Genomic DNA, 20,880 nt, shown 5'->3' on the forward strand with positions numbered 1-20,880 from the left:
AATTATACAGAAAAAGTGCAACAGAAATCTGTATAAGGGTTGCCTTGCATCCTTGGCTGATTACTAAGCTGCATATACATTGAGTATGACTCCACAAAGCCAGGCAGAGAGAAAACAAACAAACAAACAACAACAAAAAACTACTGGGGAAAGACCTGCTAGAAACTAAGCTGAATAATTACCAGAGGTCACACAGGGCTGGAAGACAGTGAGTTCTGGTGACCCAGGATGTAGCTCCTCAATGATCTCTGGGGCATTAGATCAACACTAGAAAGATCAAACCACAGTTGTAAAGCTCAACTAGGGATAAAGACTACTCTAGGCACACCCTAAAAAAGGTTAAAAACAAGCATGAAAAGGATCAAGCTGCTAATCAAATAACTGCCTGTGAAAACAAAGTTCAATGCTGTTTAAAGAAAGAGGGTTTCACTGGATGGTCTTTAAAGCAAGTTAGACTGTGCAAAAGATTAGTGAACTTAAAGGCAACAGAAACTATTCAAACTGAAGGACGGTGAGAAAAAGTCTGGAAAAAAGATAGAAACCCTGTGATTTATGGGTACTATCATGAAGTCAGAGACGTAACTAGAGTCTCAGAGGAGAGGGCAGAAAAATAATTGAAGAAAATGACTAAATTTTCCTAAATTTGATAAAAAACACAAATCCACAAATCCAAGAACTGAAACAAATGTAAAGCCAGTATAAAGCAGTATGAACACAAAGAAAAATCACGCCAAGACACATCTTAAACTGCTGGAACTGGTCATAAAGAGAAGTTGTAAATCTTACAAGGAGCCATAGGAAGTAAAATAAAACAAAAAGTGCATAGGAAAAAAATTAGAATGCAGATCTCTCCTCAGAAACAATGCAAACTGAAAAACAAAACTGTATTTTTAAGATACAGAAAGAAGAACAACTGTCAAACTACAATTTTATACCCATTAAAAATGCTTTTCAAAAAAGAATGCAAAATAAAGACATTTTAGGCCAAACCCCCCACCCCCAAAAAACAAAAACAAAAACCTGGGAGAATTCACCAGCAGATCTGCCCCACAAGAAAAGCTAAACCTGTTTCAGAGTAAAGGAAAATTACATCAGATTGAAATTTGCATCTACAAAAAAAGCAATGAAGAAATGAGTCAGTGGAGGGCTACTTCTACTAATTGAAACAGGAGGAGATTGAGTAATTTCCCTCTGCAGAAGTATAAAAACAGACAAAATTGTCAAAAAATAACCAATCATGACACTGAAAATTGATCAAAACCAGACAACAAATTTGAAAAATGTTTATTGTTGAAAAACTAGATTTGGACAAAAATGGTAGCAACTACATGACTTTCTATACTTGGTATTATTACCTCGTACCTACCACTTCTTCAGTAAAAACTGTACCTTTATAAGTTCAAGGCTAGTTGCAGCCAGAGTATTAGACGGAATTAACAGTTGGGAACAAGGAAAACCCATAGCTTTGCTAAGTTGCAAGTCCAGTTCATGGCCACTGAGAAATCAATCAGATAGTGAACTGAGAGATCCTGGAAGTGAAAGAGCCACACAGTGGCTAAGACAAGCTCTTAATTCACACATAGCTGATCGACTGCTTAAGTGGAAAAATGAAAACCAAGGGATACTGAGAACTGGTTGCAATCTTGAATGTGTTCTTCAACCCACATACAGCTCAGCAGACTTAAAGTCTCAACTTTAAGATGTCTGAGCTCACACTCCACCCAAATCATTGGGTTGACCACTAAGCTATGCAGACAGAAAGATGCAGCCAGGCTAAAATAAAAACAACTGAGCAGAAACATCAGTGGCAGCACAATGCAAGGAAGATAAATTACAGAGTTTAAGCATAGGTAAGCTAGGAAACAAACAAAAAACATCAAAAAAAAAATCAGAAAACCAAAAGAGAATCCAAAGTTACTAAAATATATTATCTAAAAGTAAAGTTTTCAGCCACAAAATTACCAGACATTGGTGTAGGGGGAGGGGGAAGCAGTATAATGATACACAAGGGAAAAAGCAGTCAATAGAAACTGAGTGGGACCAGATGCTGGGTTCAGGAAAGACTTCAAAGCAACTATTACAAACATGTTCAAAGAATTAAAGGAAAACATGCTAACAAGGAGACAGAAAATAGGAAATCATAATAGAAACATTGAAACTATATAGAACAAAACGGAAATTCTAGAGTTAAAATGTACCAACACTAAAGTGAAAAATAAATTAGATGAGATACCAGATATAAAATGGCAGAAGGATTCAGCAAGTTTGAAGATTTATCAATAAAATTATCCAAGCCAAAGAACTCAGAGAAAAAAGACTAAAGAAAAATGAACAGAGAATCAGCCACCTGTGGACCAATGTCAAGTATTCCAGGATATAAGTGACAGGAGTCTCAAAGAACATGAGAAAAAAAGCTCAGAAAAAAGGTTTGAATAAATGATGGCAAAAAAACTCCCTAAGTTGATACTATAATACTAATACTACTCATAATAATCTGATCCAAGAAACTAAACAAAGCCCAAGTAAGATAAACACAAAGAACTACAACTAGTTACATCATAGTCACCTTGCTAAAAGCCAAAGAAAAAAAATACTGAAAACATCAAGAAAGTAATGTATCATGTAAAAGGGAACAATCATATGTTACTGGCTAACTTCTCATCAGAAATAATAGAGATCAGAAGGTAGCAGAATGAAATATTCAAAGTGCTAGGGGAAAAATAATAAAATTTTTAAATGAACCTAGAATTCTGTAAGTGAAGACAAAATAGGAACATTCCAGATAATCGAAACTGAGAGAATGCCAGCAGACCTTAGCTATAAGAAATATGTCTACCATACAAACTCTAATCAAAAGAAAGCTGGAGTGGTAATATTAATATAAGATAAAATAGATTCAGAGTAAGGAATATTACCAGAAATCAGGAGGAGCATTCATAAAGGGGTCAATTCATCAGGAAGACATAACAATCCTAAAATTTTATGCACCTAATGAGCTTCTAAATGCATGAAAACCCAGAAGAACTAAATTAGACAAATCCATAAATACGGTTAGCGATTTCAATATTCCTCTTAGTAAATGACAGAAAATTAACAAGGGTAGAGAAGCCTTTAAAATATATCTGAAAATTTTCAATCATTTGGAAATTAAACAACACACTTCCAAGTAATCATTTGGTCAAAGAAAAACATCTCAAGTGAAACTGAAAAACAGTTTGAACTAAATGGAAATGAAAACACAAGATATCAAAATCTGTAAGAGGAAGTTAGATCAGTATTCAGGGTAAAATTTGTAATTTTAAATGATAGAAGAGAATGGTCTAAAATCAATTACCTAAATTTCCATTTTAAGACTCTGGAAAAATAAGAGCAAACTACATCAAAAGAAGAAGGATGGGATTAACAAAGATAGAAAAGGTAATCAATGAAATATAAAACAGACAATATAGAAAAACAATTAAACCAATTTTATAGAGACATCTAGAATGCCCATACAATGCTGGTAGAAATATAAAATGGTACAATCACTTTGAGAATCTGGTGACTTCTTAAAAGTTAAACTGACACCTATCTTAGGTGTAATTATTCCATTCCTATGTATTTACTCAAGAGAAGTGAAAACATATGTCCACAAAATGACTTACAGAAATATTCAGAACTTTATTCATACTAAACAAATCCTGGAAACCCAAAGGTCCATAAACAAGTCAATGGGTTGTAAAAGTGTATATAAGCATACACTGATCAATGAACATTAAAGAAATTAGTGAAATATGCAACAATATAGATGAATCTCAGTTATAATTCTGAGAGAATGAAGCCTTAACCAAAGACCATACAGTATTTGACTCTAAATTCTTGAACAGGCAAAACTAATCTGTAAAGACAAGAAGCAGATCAATGGCCACTTGAGTTGGGGTAGGGGTGGGCTGACTGCAAAAGGGATATGGAAGAAACTTTTCAGGGTGATGGAATCTGTATCTTGATTGGGATGATGGTTACACTGAACACCTTTGTCAAAAATCAAACTGCAGACTTAAAATGGATATGTTTTATTGTATAAATTATACTTAGTTTCTCTACATCTCAAGTTTCTTATTTATAGCTCAGAGATAATACTCACTTCACAGAGTGGTAAGGTTATAATGAAATAGTACACATACCCAGTGCAATGCCTACCATGTAGTAAGCACTTCGTTATTCATCAGTTCTCCACCTGAACACTTGCTGTTTCTAAGGAGCTTTCAAGATTCCCATACCATTATTAAGATAGCTGCAGTTAAAAAATTCTTCTTCATAGGGAACTAAAATGCCTCTCTCTAACCTACATCCATTGATCCTAAGTCTACCCTCTCTAGAGCAGTGGTTCTCCAACTGAGGTGTGCATCAGAATCACTTGGAGGGGTGGTACAACACAAAGACTGCTGAGGCTTATCCCAATCGTTTGATTCAGTAGACCTGGAATGAGACCTGAGAGTTTGCATTTCTGAGTTCCCAGGTGATGCTGGTGATGCCAGGGATTCCACTCTGAGAAGCACTGCTTTAGAGAAACATAAATTATAAGACCACTCATACTTCCAAGTGCATCATTTTAAGCACTGGAAAAGAGGTAACATATTTTTTAACTTCCCTTTTTTCCAAATTAAAGCAGTCTTAGCTCTTCCAAACTTCACTTTCCTAGTTCTCTGTTAGAATGTCAATATCCCTCCTAACATGTAGCCCCCAGGACTGAGACTTCCAGTTGGGACCTGACTAGTACCACCCCCCGCCACCACCCCATAAAAAAGGCAACAATCATTTATCCTAACCTGAACAGTTTTCCAGGTTTAGGTTTTTCAGTGTGTGTGTAGTTGTGTCTTTGTCAATCAAACACTTCCTGATTGTTTATCACCAACTGCTATAAGAGCAGGTCTTCCTAATATTCTTATACAGAGCCTGTCATAAACTTCTGTCAAGCAAACTCTTTGTTCCATGAACCAAATTTCTGAATTAAAAAATGCTCCAAAGGACAGGACCAATAATACAACAGTACACTTGTTCAAAGAGTAATTTCAACAGTAATATACCTTTGCTTCAGAACTACACGATGCATATTCTTCAGGAGTCTTCAAGTACTTAATGAAAACATGCTTATCTGAATCACTGAAAATAAAAGCTGGATTTCTACAGTTTCAATAGAAATGGTATGTGCAATTTTCTCCACACCCATGCTATTACGTTTCAAAATTAATTCCTATATTTCCTGCAAAAATATAATTCTTGGTTGAGGGAAAAAATGATTAAACATAATGACTTGCCAAGCAAAAATTTATGTACCTGTGGCCAAAAATGGTCATCTGAAGGACAGAAAACAATCCCTGCTTTTTTATGTGTAAATTTCCCCCAGCAGGTGAGAGAGTACATAGAAATGGGAGGATCAATACTGCATACTTGGAAAACAAATTTTTAAAGTAAATTAAAATCATGTTCCTAGACTCTAAAGTTTCTAGTTGTTATCCTTTCAATACACTTCAACAGTACAGGAGCAATTATTTAACCTAGAGAATAATGATTAATAATTCAGAGGAATTATTACAAAAACCACAAATAAGACATAATTAAGTAAAGTTAGTTTATTTTACCTGTAGCTCTTCCAATATAAATTGAATGTAAATGCTGATACTGAGAAATATTAGGAAGAATTACTGATAGATGTCAGAATATCATGCCTTCCAATCCATCCTCCATGAACTTCTTATAAAGTGCCATAAATTTGGCCACAAATGCTTCCAAGTGATAAATGGCTTTGCTACCCAGCTGTAGACGATGTTCATAGTAAGCTGCCATCTGGGCCACTTCCCCTTTCAGTTGTCCATCACAATTATGTAAAAGTTCTGATAGAAGGCCCTAAAGAAAGATAACTAGTAATTAAAAAAGTAGTCATTTTTAAAAAATATTAGCTGAACATGCTTTTTTTCTCTCATTCAAAAAGGAAGTAAAACTTAAGTTAAATATGTTCTTTTTTTATTTCTGATGGACCAGCAGACTTCATCCAAAAGTACATACCATTCTATAATGTAAAAATGTGAGTTATCTTTCATATTCCAACTCTGAATATTTAGATGTACAAGGGTGCAAAGATATAAGTACAAAGATGCTTACCGCACCATTATTAATTATAATAATCTGTAGACAACCTAAAGTTCCACCAACAGGGGTCATATCCAAAAAACTGTGGTATAGTCATACAATGAAATCCCACCCATCCACTAAAAAGAATAAGGTAAATCTGTACTGTCATAACACAGCAACCATACTACACTGCTGAATTTTAAAAAAGAAGGGAAAAAAACAAAACAGTGCAGGACACTGAAGTTTCATGAACCACACATATATGGGCTTATTTCTATGTGACTAGAAAAGAGGTCTTATGGAAACAGAGTGTGGAGCTTCACTTTTTTCTTTGTATATTTGGTATCATTTGAATTTTTTCATGTAAGTATTACCAGGTAATTTTAATAAATACAAACAAACAAAAAAACAGTGTGTTCCCTAAAATCTAAGTCAGCCTATCTATCCAGCTGGGCAGTTGATTAGGTTTAGACCAGCCCTAAAACTATGTCTTACAATATCCCTCTGCCTCTTTCTTTAACCTCATTCCTCAAGTGCACTGGGCCTTGCTGTCTGGAATACTTGTTCCCCAGCTACTTATATGGTTCCCTTCTTTTAATCCTTCAAGTCTCAGTTTAAACATACCTTCCTCACAGAAGCCATCATTGACCTTCCACAACCCTGCCCTCCACTGTTACCATTTCACCTGGTTACTTCCTTTGTGGCACTTGGAACATTCTGAAATCCTCTTGCTTCCTTTCCCGTTTCACCCCACAAAAATGTAAGTTCTCTGAAGGCAGGCCCACCCGTCCCCTTCAACACACCCCTAATGGTGCCGGGCGCACCAGAAGCTCAATAAATATCTGTTGAACTAATGAGCTGGAGAGAAAGAGGTGACAATGTATCTTCGTGAAGCAAAAGCCCTGAGATCACACAAAGTCCAACATTTATGCTTATAAACGGTTCAAGATTTGAAATCAGGATACCTTCATTATTATTTCAGGAGGAATACAATGAGTTAGAAGCTCATAGAGTCTCCCACGAACTTCAAGGAGCCTATACAAAACAAAACAATATTTTGTGATAAAAATAGGAGGTAATTTTTCCTCTGTACTGTCTTACTTTACAAATTAAACATCCCAATACAGACATTTTCTTAAATGGCTTATCATACTTAAGATACATCTATGGAAGCTTATCCTAATTTCAGTTCATTTTTCTAAAATGATATAATAATTGCTCACTAAATATTAGCTGCTATTCAAATTAGAAAATTACAAATTTTCTAAGATATGTCGAACAAGAATCAAGACTAAGGGGTCAAAAATCAGAAGGAGTCATTTGGTACTGTGTGGACCAATGTTCAGAATGACACCAGCCATCCCAGTATTTCTGCACAGCTCCAAGGTTTTCTGAAATTAAAAGAAATTTCTTTTTATACAGCATAATGGCATCAACTCCCAAAACTGTTAGTCTAAACAGGCAACAGCAGCACTCGAACAAGTTCATTTATGAGCTGTCAAAACCTGTTTGGAAATTGGAGAAAAGGGCCGCAGCAGCTAGAATAATTAAGTAAAGTAATAATCAACTAAAGTCTTAAAAGTACATCTAATAATAGTCAAATAGTCAAATACTGCAACATCTGTACCTAAATCTCTTAAGAGCAGGAGAGTTCAACTACTACCACCAATTTTTCTTCATTAAAATCAGAACAAAAACAAGAAAGTCACCTTTAGCGTGGAAATATTTTATGAAAGTAAAAGGCTCCCAAGACACACTTTGAATTTTATTTCTTTGAAGCCTGAAATTTCTTCACTGCTTGACAATATTTTACAGAACGGAATGCACATTTTTTTCCTAAAGTCAAGGTTTCTTTTCTGAAGAACCTACTTAAAACGTTTGGCACTTTCCGAAAACTATTAATTTCTTCAACTAAAGTAAATGAATTAATAGGAATTCAACACAAATACCACGTACCCATTATCTATGACTATTCACCTCCTCTAATCTATATGGTAGCCCAAGAGTACATATTATCATTTCCTTTGAAGAATTTCTTATAAAAATAAGAATTCATCAGATATACCATACAAGAAGAGAAACATGGCATATTCCTCTCATGATTATTTTCATGTAAACCAGGGAAGCTTACATTTCAGTGGTTGCATTCAGTCTAGTCTGTTTCCTAAAAGAATCAACCCTCTCTAAAGTCCAAAGATGGTTTCTTAGTTCTGACAGGCAAAAAAAAAGTAACAAACTGTGTCTCAGTGAGCCTAAGGGACCTTCACCAGACGTTCCAAAGGTAGTGAGTGGGCCTTAAGACTGTCACTCTTGATTTGGAGAAGAGCAGATTGCCCTTCTCAATCAAAGTTGTCATGATAAATCAAACAAGCAGTGGCTGAAGTACTTTCAGTATGGCCTACTACTGAATAAGAGACCTAGGAAGTAAACAGAAACAACTGTACAGCAAATATGTACAGAACACTTCCTAAATACTGATGGCATACAAACAACATTATTCTTAACAAAGCCTATCATCACACATGAGCACACGGTCTTCTAGTTCTCAATCCATTATCACACAATCTCTTCTGCTCTTATAACAAAGGTACAAGTATCCTTGGCAGAGTAAAAATAACAGCATCTTCATTATACAAATGAAAAAGCTGAAGCTCTAAGATGAAGTTACCTGCTCAAGGATACTTAGCTAAAAATCAGTAGAACTAGAAGTCTGACCCACAGTCTAGGGTCTTTCTATGACACATCAGTACAAAGTTATATATTGTTATTTTCAATATTAGAAAGCTAGACACATCATGCTATGTATTAGTATTAAATCATCCAAGATTCTGGGAAAAAACCTAAAACTTCCAAACTTTGTTTTAATTTATGTAGAAGCTCCACATTTACATGCCAATAGCCATGATATCATACGCTAACTATTCTGAACCACTAAATTTCTAAAATTAAATCCTACCTTTTCTTTATAAGTGTAGTATTATAGATTTAATTATAATTCTAAATGGCATGGTATTAGCATAAAACAGCTAACCTAAAACTTAGAATATCTGTACTACCTCAATGACCAAACTTTCATGGTGATCTTTTACATCAGTTACCTCTGTGGAGTCTGCTGACTGACAATAGCATTGGCAGTCTCCCTCAGATACACCTCCCAATCTGTTTCAGGGATTTCTTGATCTGCAGTGAAAGGATATCTACATGATAAAAAGAGAACAAAATAAATTAAATGAAAGTGGGCTTATGTCCCAAAATGTTTCCCATGGTAACTTCCCCCTTTCACTCACTGTTGCACTCTGCAGGCTTCACACATAAGCAGGGCTTTTCTGAGATTTCTGCAGGACTTCTCTGCAAGTCTATGAGCCAGTTGTGAAGGAAGATTTAGACCTTCCTTCTTGCACACAGTAGATAACACATGGCAAATCTACAAACAAAATAATTAACAAAAATGGGCAATCTGTCAAACAGCATACTGAGACAATTTCTGTTAATATCTTTATAGACCCTCCCCAACCTTTTTTTTGGTCACTACCCTACCCTAACCCACTGCTCCTTCAGCAGGAAGCCAGGGGTCTAGCCTAGTTGTCAGGAAGAAGCAGCAGCTAGATGGGCAACTGGAGGAAGATCTGGTCCCAGCTCCAAGCCTGACAGCCTCCTCAAGAGAGTAGGGAGTTGGAGACAAAGGGTCTCAGGTTGGGGGCAAAGATACTGCCCACAAGGCTGCCAAGTAGAGCCGTACAAGCTGAAGTGCACACGACTCAGGCACTAAGACCTGAATGGTGCCCATGGGAGTGGTGTAACCTGGCAGTGCTGCTGCTTTACAGACACTTTTAACTCTATCACCCCCAAAATTTTTACAAGTGAAACTTATAATAAAGTTACTTTAACTACTTTGAAACTAATACAATGTCACATATTATCCCCACTTTGCATAAAATTGTCCCAAATCTATTAAACAGCAGAAAACTGCTTGTGAGAAACTGGTACTTCTACTGATGGCTATTAAGAATGATAAAGAAAACAAAAAAATGTATTATGTTTCAGACTAACTTTGGTCCCCTAACAGGGGACTAGGTATTCCCAAATCATCTTCTTGCAAAATCTATTTCCTGAATACTCACGTCTCCTCCATAAGCCAATTAAATCAGGTTAAGGTAGAAGCCATTAAATAACTAGTCCTTACCTACTTTAGTAAAATCCACAATAATTACTTGTTTAAAGTAAAAGATGATTTAATGGAAAGAACATTTTGTATATATTGGTATCTGGTATTTACTACATATATATATATATATATATATATATATATATATATATATATATATATATATATATATATATATATATACACACATACACATATACATATATAGGTTTATACATATACTAATAGTTAGCATCCAGGCCATAGCTATTCCTAAATTACTGATATAGCTCACTATGTTTTCATAAAAACAAACATGACAGGGATGTACACACAGTGCGCATGGAATCTGAAGTGAAATTTTTTTCTGAAAAGTTTAACTTGACTTACATCTTCAATGCTGGGAGCAGGCACACGAACTGCAAGGCACCTACTACGAATAGGTGGTATCACTTTTGATGTAGAATTGCAACACAAGATCAACCTGCAGGTGGACATATACTTTTCCATGGTTCTGCGCAAGGCATGCTGAGCATCTTTAGTGAGTTTGTCAACTTCTGTCAATAACACGACTGAGTCAAGGAAAAACAAAACAAACTTTAACTTAAGTATTTCTCTTCCTCTTCCTCCTCATTATTCAGAGTGAAATCCTAAACAATAAGCCTAATATACTACTTTCCCCTTTGGAGAAGACATGCAAAACTTATAGGTATGGTGAGAATAATTTCTTTTATTTTTATTTTAAAACATTCTCAGATCAAACAAGTCTAAAAAGCACTAGGCTAAACAAAGTTAAAGATGTTATTTTGTTGTAGAATTTACTGCAGCCTTTATTATATTTATACACAGTAGAAATCACCACAACAAGGATATACTGTGCTGCATTTACCCAAAATAATTTATCTCAGGAGCACATTTCTGTAGAACATCTTAGCATTAAGGAATATACTTTGGAAAACACTGGCACAAGAGATGTAGCAAATAAGGCATAAAGATATCTGGTTACTTGTATAATAAGATTCCGTCTGGTCATAATCAAGGATTGGCCTTAAAGTGCTTCAGGAATAGTATGTAGGGACTGAATCCAACTGTTGTATTTTTCATTGTATTAAATTATTTCTAGAAGATGACAGTGGTAGCATTTGTAGCATTTGAATCTTTCCCATAAAAACAGACAGAACAAGTAAAGATTCCAAGACCCAAGACAACATTTATATCAAAACTAGGTGACAAGTTGTCCCTAAGAACCCTAAATATGAGCAAGTGAGAACAAGAAACTATGTGTGGGAGGAAGTGGCTGGGATCCACCAGGTTTTTGACAGCCTTTAGGACAGGAGAACCCCAAATCATCCACAAAACCACACTGGAAATATCATGGGCCAATTTAAGAACAGCACCCATAGGGCTCAATTCATGGATAAGAGCTAAGGAACCTTGATGCAATAAGGTTTGACAGAACATTGGACTGAAAATAATAAAATGAATATTCCTTCCAAGACAACACTTCACAATATGGAGAAGTTCTGGAAATAGAACCGAAACTGAACAGAACAGGAAAAATAAAGACAAGGAGATTGATCCCAGTATCTGACAAGGATAGCACCAAATAAAATGATAAAAAAATAAATCATTGCTAGGTGAGAAATCAGCAGCATATTTTAAAAATTAACACATCCCAACCAAGTGACATTTACTCCAGAAATGCAAAGCAGTTTCACTAAAAGATCCGGTAATATAATACTAAACACTAAGAAGAAAAACCATCAAACTACATTAATGGATACAGAAGAGCATTTGAAAAAAAATTGTTTAATTTATTTTGAAGTATACACTGAGGAGGAAAGAAATACACTGGAATATGCACAGGCGATTTACAAAACAGTAAAATAAGCAATGAACAAAAGATAAAATCATCACATTCACTAAAAAAAAAAAAAAAAAGTACAAACAATTTATTTTTTCCACTCAAACTGACAAGGATTAAAAATAATTATCCAGTGTTGATGAATGTTAGAGAGAAATGGGCATTCCTAAACACTGCTGGTGGTAGCACAGAGCTATACCCTCTTTCAGATAAAGAATTTGGCAAAATATATCAAAAGCATTAAATAGTGGCATATTTATCAAAAAATCTCCTGTAAAAATATATGCATATATATGCACATAAATAATACTGCAAATGTTAACAGTAACTGTTACAGGGATTATAGCCGATATGGATTTTCTTTTTTTAGCTAAATATTCGATAATGAACATGTCACTTTGGTTCTAAGAACCATTATTTTTAAATCATGCAATTTCTTATTTTAAATTAAGTATTTTTTCATTACTTATCTAGTTCTAAAGTAACAAATGGGTGGCACAAATAGTTCTCTTTCTGCCAAAATTCAATTCCATTAGACTATAAACTCCCAGGAGCAGAGATCATGTCTCTCGTTCACTTTTACATATTTAAAGAAAAAAAAAAAAAGGTAGCCTAGTGCTTGGCACAGAACGAGAGGTTAATAAATATTTGCTAAATGGATGGAATTTACATCCCCCACTACATTTTTCTCTTATACCCACTGCTTGTAATTTAAGTGTCTGACTCATAAGAAGAAATCTTTTTATCACATACCTTTAAAATCTTTTTGGGAGTTTGTTTCAAGTTGCTGTGATTGTGCCACTGTTTTCAACATCTCCTGAATTACTACCCGGTCACTATTTCCAGCATCACTATACAAAACAAAAATAGTGGTAAATATGTGCGTAAATATTTAGAAAGTATTATGCCCTTATTCTTAATCTGTTATTGTAAGAAAAATGTTGAAGATCTTAAGTGATCAAAATTTTAATCAAACTGAGTTAACACCTATTACATTCACAAAACTTTAAAAGTGAAGTGTTTTAGGGTCATTAAATACTAAAAATATTCCAACTACATTTTGGTTAATATCACTGAAAACACCAAGCATGTTCTTATATTAAGTTTACTGAGAAGATAAACAAAATTGATAAACCATTAGCCAGACTCATCAAGAAAAAAAGGGAAAAGACTCAAAAAAAAAAAAGAGCAATGGCTATTAACAGCTTGTCAAATACTTTGACACTTCTGTACCCACTATAATTAATACCTAGTCAGAGCTAATTTAAAATATAAAAATAACTCCTTGGAACAGAAATTTAATCTCTGTTCCTCTTCCCCACCCCCGAAATAGTAAAAGTCTGAGAGAGAACAAGCCTAGACAAGTCCCTCTCAGCACCAGCAGAGTTGATTCAGGGTCTTAGCAAGGGGATGGGATAAGCAAATTAAGTTTAGGACACAAATCAGAACTCTGTAAGCTGCTGATTTACAGGCATTACCTGTCATTTATACCAATATCATTGCTTTAGCACTTAAGTCCTGCACCTCACAAACCAACATAAGTCACCTGGTTAATTCAGGCTGAATGTCAATTTAAAACACCTGAAAAACAAACAGCTTACCCTCCAACTGACTTCAATTTAAAACACCTGAAAAACAAACAGCTTACCGCCCCCCCTCCCCCCAAACTGACTTCAATTTAAAACACCTGAAAAACAAACAGCTTACCGCCCCCCTCCCCCCAAACTGACTTCAATTTAAAACACCTGAAAAACAAACAGCTTACCCTCCAACTGACTATTCTTGCTACAGAGGAACTCTCAAAGAGAAAAAGAGGGCAAAGAAGTCAACTTTAGTTTATTTTCCCAAACAGCCATTGTCTGTCTCAATTCAATATTATTAGATCAATATACATACAGTGTTTCTTTTATAATCATTTCCTTGTCCAGAATCTGAAATATTTTGCTTTTGTCTATGGAATTACCACTCTCTACTTTTACGATCAGACCCTTTCCCCCAAACCTTAATTTTTTCTTTGACATACCTAGGAAAAATAATATCAGTCTGTTAGGGTTCTGAGGACTAAATAATCCATGTAAAGCTTCCCACATAGTGCCTGCTACTGAATACACATTAGCTTAAAACTCTCTTCCTCTTATTCCATTCAGTCTAGAAAGGGATGCTTGATCTCATTGCTGTGCCACTGCCCGTAAAGTTGCCTTTGCCTGAAGATGTCCTTGATTCTGTTCTCCTTCAAGAACATATCAGACCCCGTAGAACCCTGAAGGCTTAGCCAACTTTACGTCCAATACAATCATTTCTACATCATTTACTTAAGCAGAAAATAACTGCTGTGGCATGAGTTTTCAATGTGCCTCCCAACAAGATCCTAGTCATTATCTCATGATAGAGAATACAGACAGTGGCTGATGGGCTATAATTCCCTCTAATCAAAAAACTAAAACAAAGAAAATGGAACCCAAATTCACTTTCTGAAATATTTTTTCAGGCATTTACAAACTTTTTAGACACACTTTGCTCACCAGTTCTGAATGAGTCAGTATAATTCAACAAAAACTTACTGACTATGCAAAATACTTTGTGTAAAGCACAGAGCTCTGTAGAGCAAGAAAACTTAATTAAAATTATTTGACTTGGGGGGTATCAAAGAGAAGGGAAAGTAGGAAGGTTCTAGGCTCCCCGTCTCACACAGGGCAGCTTCACTTTTATCTACTGTATATATTGTTTCCATACATAATTTTATTTCAAAAAAACATTCTCTTTAAAAAAAAAAGTCTGAACATCGCTATTCTAAAATTGCTTATTTCTATGTAGTAGCAACTTACCTGGGATTAACTTCAAGGTGGTAATTGCTTGCAATAGTGCTAATTTCAATTTTCTTTTTAGATGGAGTCTGTGGACAAAGAAAATAGTTTTTTTTTTAATGTTTATTCATGACTATTTCTCCTCTTTTCTGTATTTTATTCTTTTTAATTATGTAAACAATTTATGTTTACTAAAGAAAGAAAACTTTAGATGACCACCACTAATGCTTCAACTTCATTAACCCCATTCCTTTCTTAAGGTGCATGTAAACATATACGTTTTTATGTACATTGGGTCATATCACACAGTCTGTTTTTAGTGTGATCACTTTTCTCCTTTACCTCCAGAAATCTCCAAACCATTCCCAGTTATCAGATCATCGTTGTAAACAATTTGCCTATGTCCTTTCACAGCCTTTTCCACGATAACACACAAAAATAAACACATACTAATACATTACTACATAGTGTCAGCATACTTGCAAAAATTGTTTTAAAAAGAGGCAATCATATATATTTCTCTGTGTTTTGCTTTTCCTTAACACATCTAGACAACCTTCTCAGACAAGTGGTATAGGCTGTTATAGTTGCATATCAACTGTAACATGGATGTCCCAAAGCCAGTCATACAGATGGGCATTTTGTTTCTTGCTTTTTACAATCTCAAACAATTCCGTAATTAACATCCTTGTGCATATGTCTCATGCGCTGCTTTCACGTCTATGTAACAGATTCCCAATAAAAGATCTGCTGGACTGAAGATTATGTTTTCTAAACTTTTATACGTATATATGTGTTTATGTATAACCAGCCACTTTCCAAAAAAATCTAACAATTCACTTTTCCACTGGCAACAAATACTCCTCGTTATTCCTCATCTGCAGTAGGTTTCATCATGCCTTCAATTTTTGCCTATTTGATGACTGTGTAATAGACTCTCACTGCTTTTCCTCAACTACCACAAAGGTCAAACATCTTCACATAGGTTTATTGACTGTTTATCTTTCTCTCCTGTGACCATATTTTATTCAGTTTTCTACCAGGTTGTTTTTCCATTGTCACTTTGTAAAATCTTTTATCTAATACATTCCTTTCAAATATTTTTTATAATCCTTCACTTTTCTATTGAGCTTATGTATATTATCTTCTGTCATACAAACTTTTAAAATTCATATATACCCAAGTATATACATTCTTCTACAGCGCCCATGTTTTTTATTAAAAGGTGTTCCTGACTCATACACTGTTCATACAGTCTAAGAAATTCTATTCTAAGAAATTGTTTCATTTTACCATTTCAGTCTTTAACTGATCTGGATTTATAAATTATGTGTCACAGGGATTCAACTTTATTTTCTTCTGGGTTGGTAACTAGTTACGCTAGCACATTTTGCTGACCAATCCTTTTCCTACTGATGTGAAACAGATCTTGGGCTGTCATATTTCTGGGCTCTCTATTCAGTTCCACTGATGTAAATCTCTATCCCCATGCCATAACAATATTGTTTTGATTATAGTAGCCTTACAGTATGGTTTAATAAACACATGTCCCACTTCACAAATCTTCTTTTTCACAATTATTTTAGCTAGTTTCAGAAACGTACTTTAAGATCACTTCATACAATTAAAAAAATAAATTGCATTTTAATTGGAATTTCACTAAAATTTATATTGAACATGGGGAGAACAGATACTTTAAAATACTACTGAGAACAATCTTTCCATTTGATCAGCTCTTGTTTTTTGTGCTTTTATAAAATTACGTATAAGGTTTTCTTATTACCTTTCTTATTAAATTTGTCCCTGCATATTTTAAAGAATTTCCACCAGGATGTACTACCAACACCTCAAATTCAATGTGTCTAAACACGAGCTAATCCACATTAGCCTACAGTCCATTTATCCTCCTAAAGATTCTATTAATAGCACAACCTACTGTCCAGTCACTCAGTTTACATTTTTTCAGTGCCTAATATGTGCAAGACACTATACCAGAGGCTATGAAGAATATGAAAATGATGGCAACTGGATTGATTGTGGTGATTATTTCATAATGCATAAAAATATTGAATCACTATGCAGTATACCTGAAACTAATATAATGCCACATGTCAAGTATAACTTACAAAAATATAAAATTTACCCTATATAACTTCAAAACAAATACAATCTTGTCAGAGTAAAGATGTATAAATAACTATGATCAAGGCAAAACAAAGTAAATGCTCTAAAAAGTATAAACTATGGGTTGTAGGAGGAAACATTAATTATAACGGGGTTGGGGGGGCACTTCCAAGAGGATACATTTCAGCTAGATCTTAAACACTGCCAGTAAGGAAAGAGTATGAAAATGCATTGCAGAGCATGAGGCTACAAAACACAGCCAGGGCAAGATCACAGGAACTCTGAACATCCCAGAGCCTCAGGCCTCCTCTCCCAGTCAGTCAGATGCCCAATCTTTACCAAGTCACCGGATTCCACATTTAAAATTTTTCTCCAAATCATTCCCTTTCCATACCCACTACTGCTCTCAGAACAATGAACTTTAGAAACTTGAGTTCTAGTTCCAGCTGACACTAATTCGAATCTGAAATGAATCCACCACCTACATCTTACCCAAAGTCTCCTGTTGCTCATATTTCTTCTCTAACGTAATGTAACTTTTGTCTGGTTATAATAGTTAGGTCTATAAATCAGCAACTCTCAAACCTGTACACCAGGATTACCTGTGAAATTCTTACTTAAATCACACATTGGGCAGCAAAGGGTCCTATATGATGAGGACTGAAAATCCCTGCTCTAAATATTTGGAGGGCCTCAAAGTGAAATGCTTACTGTGATGGTCTGATGTTCAATTCTCAATTTTTCCACTCCCACACCATAAAGTTCACGTAGAATACACATAATTCTTGTCTTTTTTCCAGCACCTGATGGTCCATAGACTAACAGATGAGGAAAGTCACCACACTGCACCTGGAAAAAAAAGAACAAGGCATTTTCCCCAAACTACTGCCCAACGTGTGGAAGTAAACTACTTTTCAAGTATCAAATATTTTGTGTCTCTACCTATGAAACTTCAAAAATGTGTGTGTGTGTGTGTGTGTGAATATATATAGAGAGACAGATCTTTAACTCTGAAATGCTGATTATTCCCCTGGGATTAATGTTATATAACTTATATATCTAGCACAGTACATGTAAGATACAACACTATATGCTAGAAAGCAAGAAATCCCAAACCTGGCTGACTGTCAGAATCTTCCAGAGAACTTTTAATAAAAAGACTAATTAATTACTGGACCCCATCCACAAGATTATGATTCAGTAACTGAGACTGATGCCTGTTGTAGTTTGGGCTTCTACAAATAGTCCCTTTGATAAGAAACGAGTGCATCTGGTTTTATTTGGAAGGTAAAGGAAAACTTTGTAGGGAAGCAGGAAAGCAAGGAAGGAAGGCAGCCAACAACAGTGTTGTTAACTTAAATACCACTCTGGGCACCTGGGGCGTGATCCTGCTGTGGATACTCTTGAAGCCAGTGAAAAATACACCACTCTATTAAACCACCCAAGGGTGGAGAAGCTGGAGTATGATACACTACCTCTCATCAATCCTTTGCTGGCTTGGGAAAGTGAATGGAGAGAAAGAGAGGGCATTAATTCCCTGACATTTCAAGTCTGCTTAGAGGTGTCAGCAAGAGAAAGCCTTCAGAAAATGCAGATGCAGGGAGTCGCAACTCGGTCTGTGTAATTTTATAAATTAAGAGCAAGGGAATGGAGTAGGACGCTGACAGTGCTACATTTCAAAACAAGATTGTTTTTTAAAAACGTTCCCAGGTGATTCTGATGCTCAGTCAGGTCTGGGGATCAGTGTTATGAGGGCTATAAAGATGACAAGAACACAGACCTTAGCTTCAGGTGCATAAAATCTTGTGGAGCAAAAGTTTTATAAATAACCGTTTTAGAAAAAATGAAAATAAGTATCTTAACAGAAGTGCTTGTTACAGTGAATGTTAATACTTTGTAAACTCATCTATCTCTGGCACTGAAAGTAAAAAGTGTCAAGGAAAGGAACTATTTACCTAAGACAATGCATGGAAAATAGTAGGTACTCCACAAATATAGCCTTCATTTTTTTAAACTTCTATCTCACCAAAAATAAGTTATGCTGCAAATGTTTCACACTTTTATTAGGTTGTAGATTCAAAGGTAAACAGGTGAATACTTTTGAAAAGCCAAATCTATTAACACAAGACTAATATACTAAATTTTTGTGCAAATATTTATTCCAAATTCTATATAATAGAAAACTGGCAATAGAATATAAAATATAGCCCATGGTTAAGAAAATCAAAGTCGAAGCTACTGTAAGAAAATGCAATTTGTCTATAAATGAAGCTGTATTCATTTATAAATTGCATTTTCTTAGAATAGCTTTGACTCTGATTTTCTTAACCATGGGATATATTTATTTAGATTTATTTAAATAGTATTTTAAATACTAAAAATAAATAAAATAGTAAATTAATAGATTTACTTAAAATTAGTATAGTATTAGTATTGGAATACCAATAATTTTAAAAGAGAGTTTAAAAAAAACACTTCACTCTCACACCACCACCAACTTTTCTAATGCCTTTCATATATAAGGATGGAGTTCTTTTATTACAATTTCTCACTAAAAAAAAAAAACTTTACAAATAGTACCTGTAATTCTGAAAAAGATGGGTACTGGAAGACCAGAGTGCTGAGCAAAACACTTCCATCAGGAAGTGGTACTTTAGGCCCTTAAAAATAGTAGATAAGTGGCTTTTCTACTCAAGACCCTTCTTCCATCTCCACTCTCTACAAACTTCAGTTTGCTTTTCACAAAGCACTGCCATTAGATACTTTTCTCAACTACAACATAAAAATAGGCATCGCGACAGGGAAAAGAAAAATCTTCCATTAAGAAATTAAACTCAAGGACAACCTAATACCACATATTTTATAATTAAAAATGACCTTAGAAATTAATAAACCCAATATCTTCCTTTTTGTAAATGCGGGCAATGACACCGAGAAATTTTACGTAAGCCTATTAAAAAGTCAGATGATGTCACTTCTCTGTTCAAAACGTTACAAAGCCTTCCCATCTCACTCTATTAAAATTTACTGTATCGGCACTTCCTCCCACCCCCAAACTTCCCCATTTCCTACTCCTCTTCCCACTGGCCCACGGTTTGCCAGCCACACTGGCCTCCCGAGTGACGGACTGTGCACACTCCTGCCTCAGATATTCTGCACCTGCTGTGCCCTCTACCCGCTCCACTCCTCCCCCAGAGCTCCCTACTGTGGGCTCTTCCACTTCCTTCAAGCTTTGGCTCTGACGACAGTCCTCAGGGAGACTTTCTTTGTTTTACAAGCACAGTCCCCGCCCCCACACCGTGTCCTCGTCCCAGTTTTACTTTTCTCCACAGCATTCATCACCTTCTGAAGCGGGAGGGCGAAGGCCTCCCCTCCTCCGGCTCTCCCCGCCCCGTCCCGCCGACTCACCAGGTTGCGCAGCTGGGCCGCCTGCTCCTTGTGATAGTCCAGCTGTCCCAAGGAGCAGGGCCGGTATTTGTCCACCCAGAGGCTCATGCCAGCCCGAGTTCCCGGGGTCCGACACTCGAACTTCCCGCGCGCTCGCCCTCCGCTCCGGACGCTCAAACAAGTTTTCCCGCGAGCTCCAAATCTCGCGACATCACTACCGGCGCGGTGGCGTAAACGAGTTAGGGGCGGAAAGACTACGGAAGCCTAGTACGGACAGAATTCGGCGCAACGTTGGTTACCACCTACTCGTTAAGGCTCATTGTTTTATTTAAGGATTTTCTTTGTTATCACCCTCTATCATAGTACAGGAATTATTAAGCAAAATTGGAAATTTGGCTCTGATACTCTAGGCATCAAATCCGGAAACTTAAGAGAGACCACCCCCC

At 35.7% G+C, this 20,880-nt stretch overlaps 1 protein-coding gene across 6 annotated transcripts in view; it reads right to left on the bottom strand.

The window, feature by feature from the left end:
• The window catches only part of RFC3 (replication factor C subunit 3), a 161,694-nt gene extending 141,036 nt beyond the window's left edge, over positions 1 to 20,658 (bottom strand). For 5 of the 6 annotated variants that reach the window (XR_014256320.1, XR_014256321.1, XR_014256322.1 and 2 more), the window contains exons 1-9: positions 20,456 to 20,658; positions 17,759 to 17,896; positions 14,945 to 15,012; positions 12,873 to 12,970; positions 10,646 to 10,827; positions 9,399 to 9,535; positions 9,210 to 9,308; positions 7,077 to 7,146; positions 5,622 to 5,886 (exon numbers count right to left, since the gene is read on the bottom strand). Coding sequence is in view for 1 of the 6 variants with exons in the window: in XM_082435713.1 (XP_082291839.1) it covers positions 5,695 to 5,886; positions 7,077 to 7,146; positions 9,210 to 9,308; positions 9,399 to 9,535; positions 10,646 to 10,827; positions 12,873 to 12,970; positions 14,945 to 15,012; positions 17,759 to 17,896; positions 20,456 to 20,542 (1,071 nt within the window). In the remaining 5 variants the exon portion in view is untranslated. Of the gene's footprint in view, positions 1 to 5,597; positions 5,887 to 7,076; positions 7,147 to 9,209; positions 9,309 to 9,398; positions 9,536 to 10,645; positions 10,828 to 12,872; positions 12,971 to 14,944; positions 15,013 to 17,758; positions 17,897 to 20,455 lie in introns of those variants that run through there. The other variant, XM_082435713.1, reaches the window with a different exon arrangement.
• Between the last annotated feature and the right edge of the window lie 222 nt (positions 20,659 to 20,880).

The sequence above is a fragment of the Balaenoptera physalus genome (genome assembly GCF_965194825.1).
Source record: "Balaenoptera physalus genome assembly, chromosome: 18".
In the NCBI taxonomy this organism is placed as follows: Eukaryota; Metazoa; Chordata; class Mammalia; order Artiodactyla; family Balaenopteridae; genus Balaenoptera; species Balaenoptera physalus.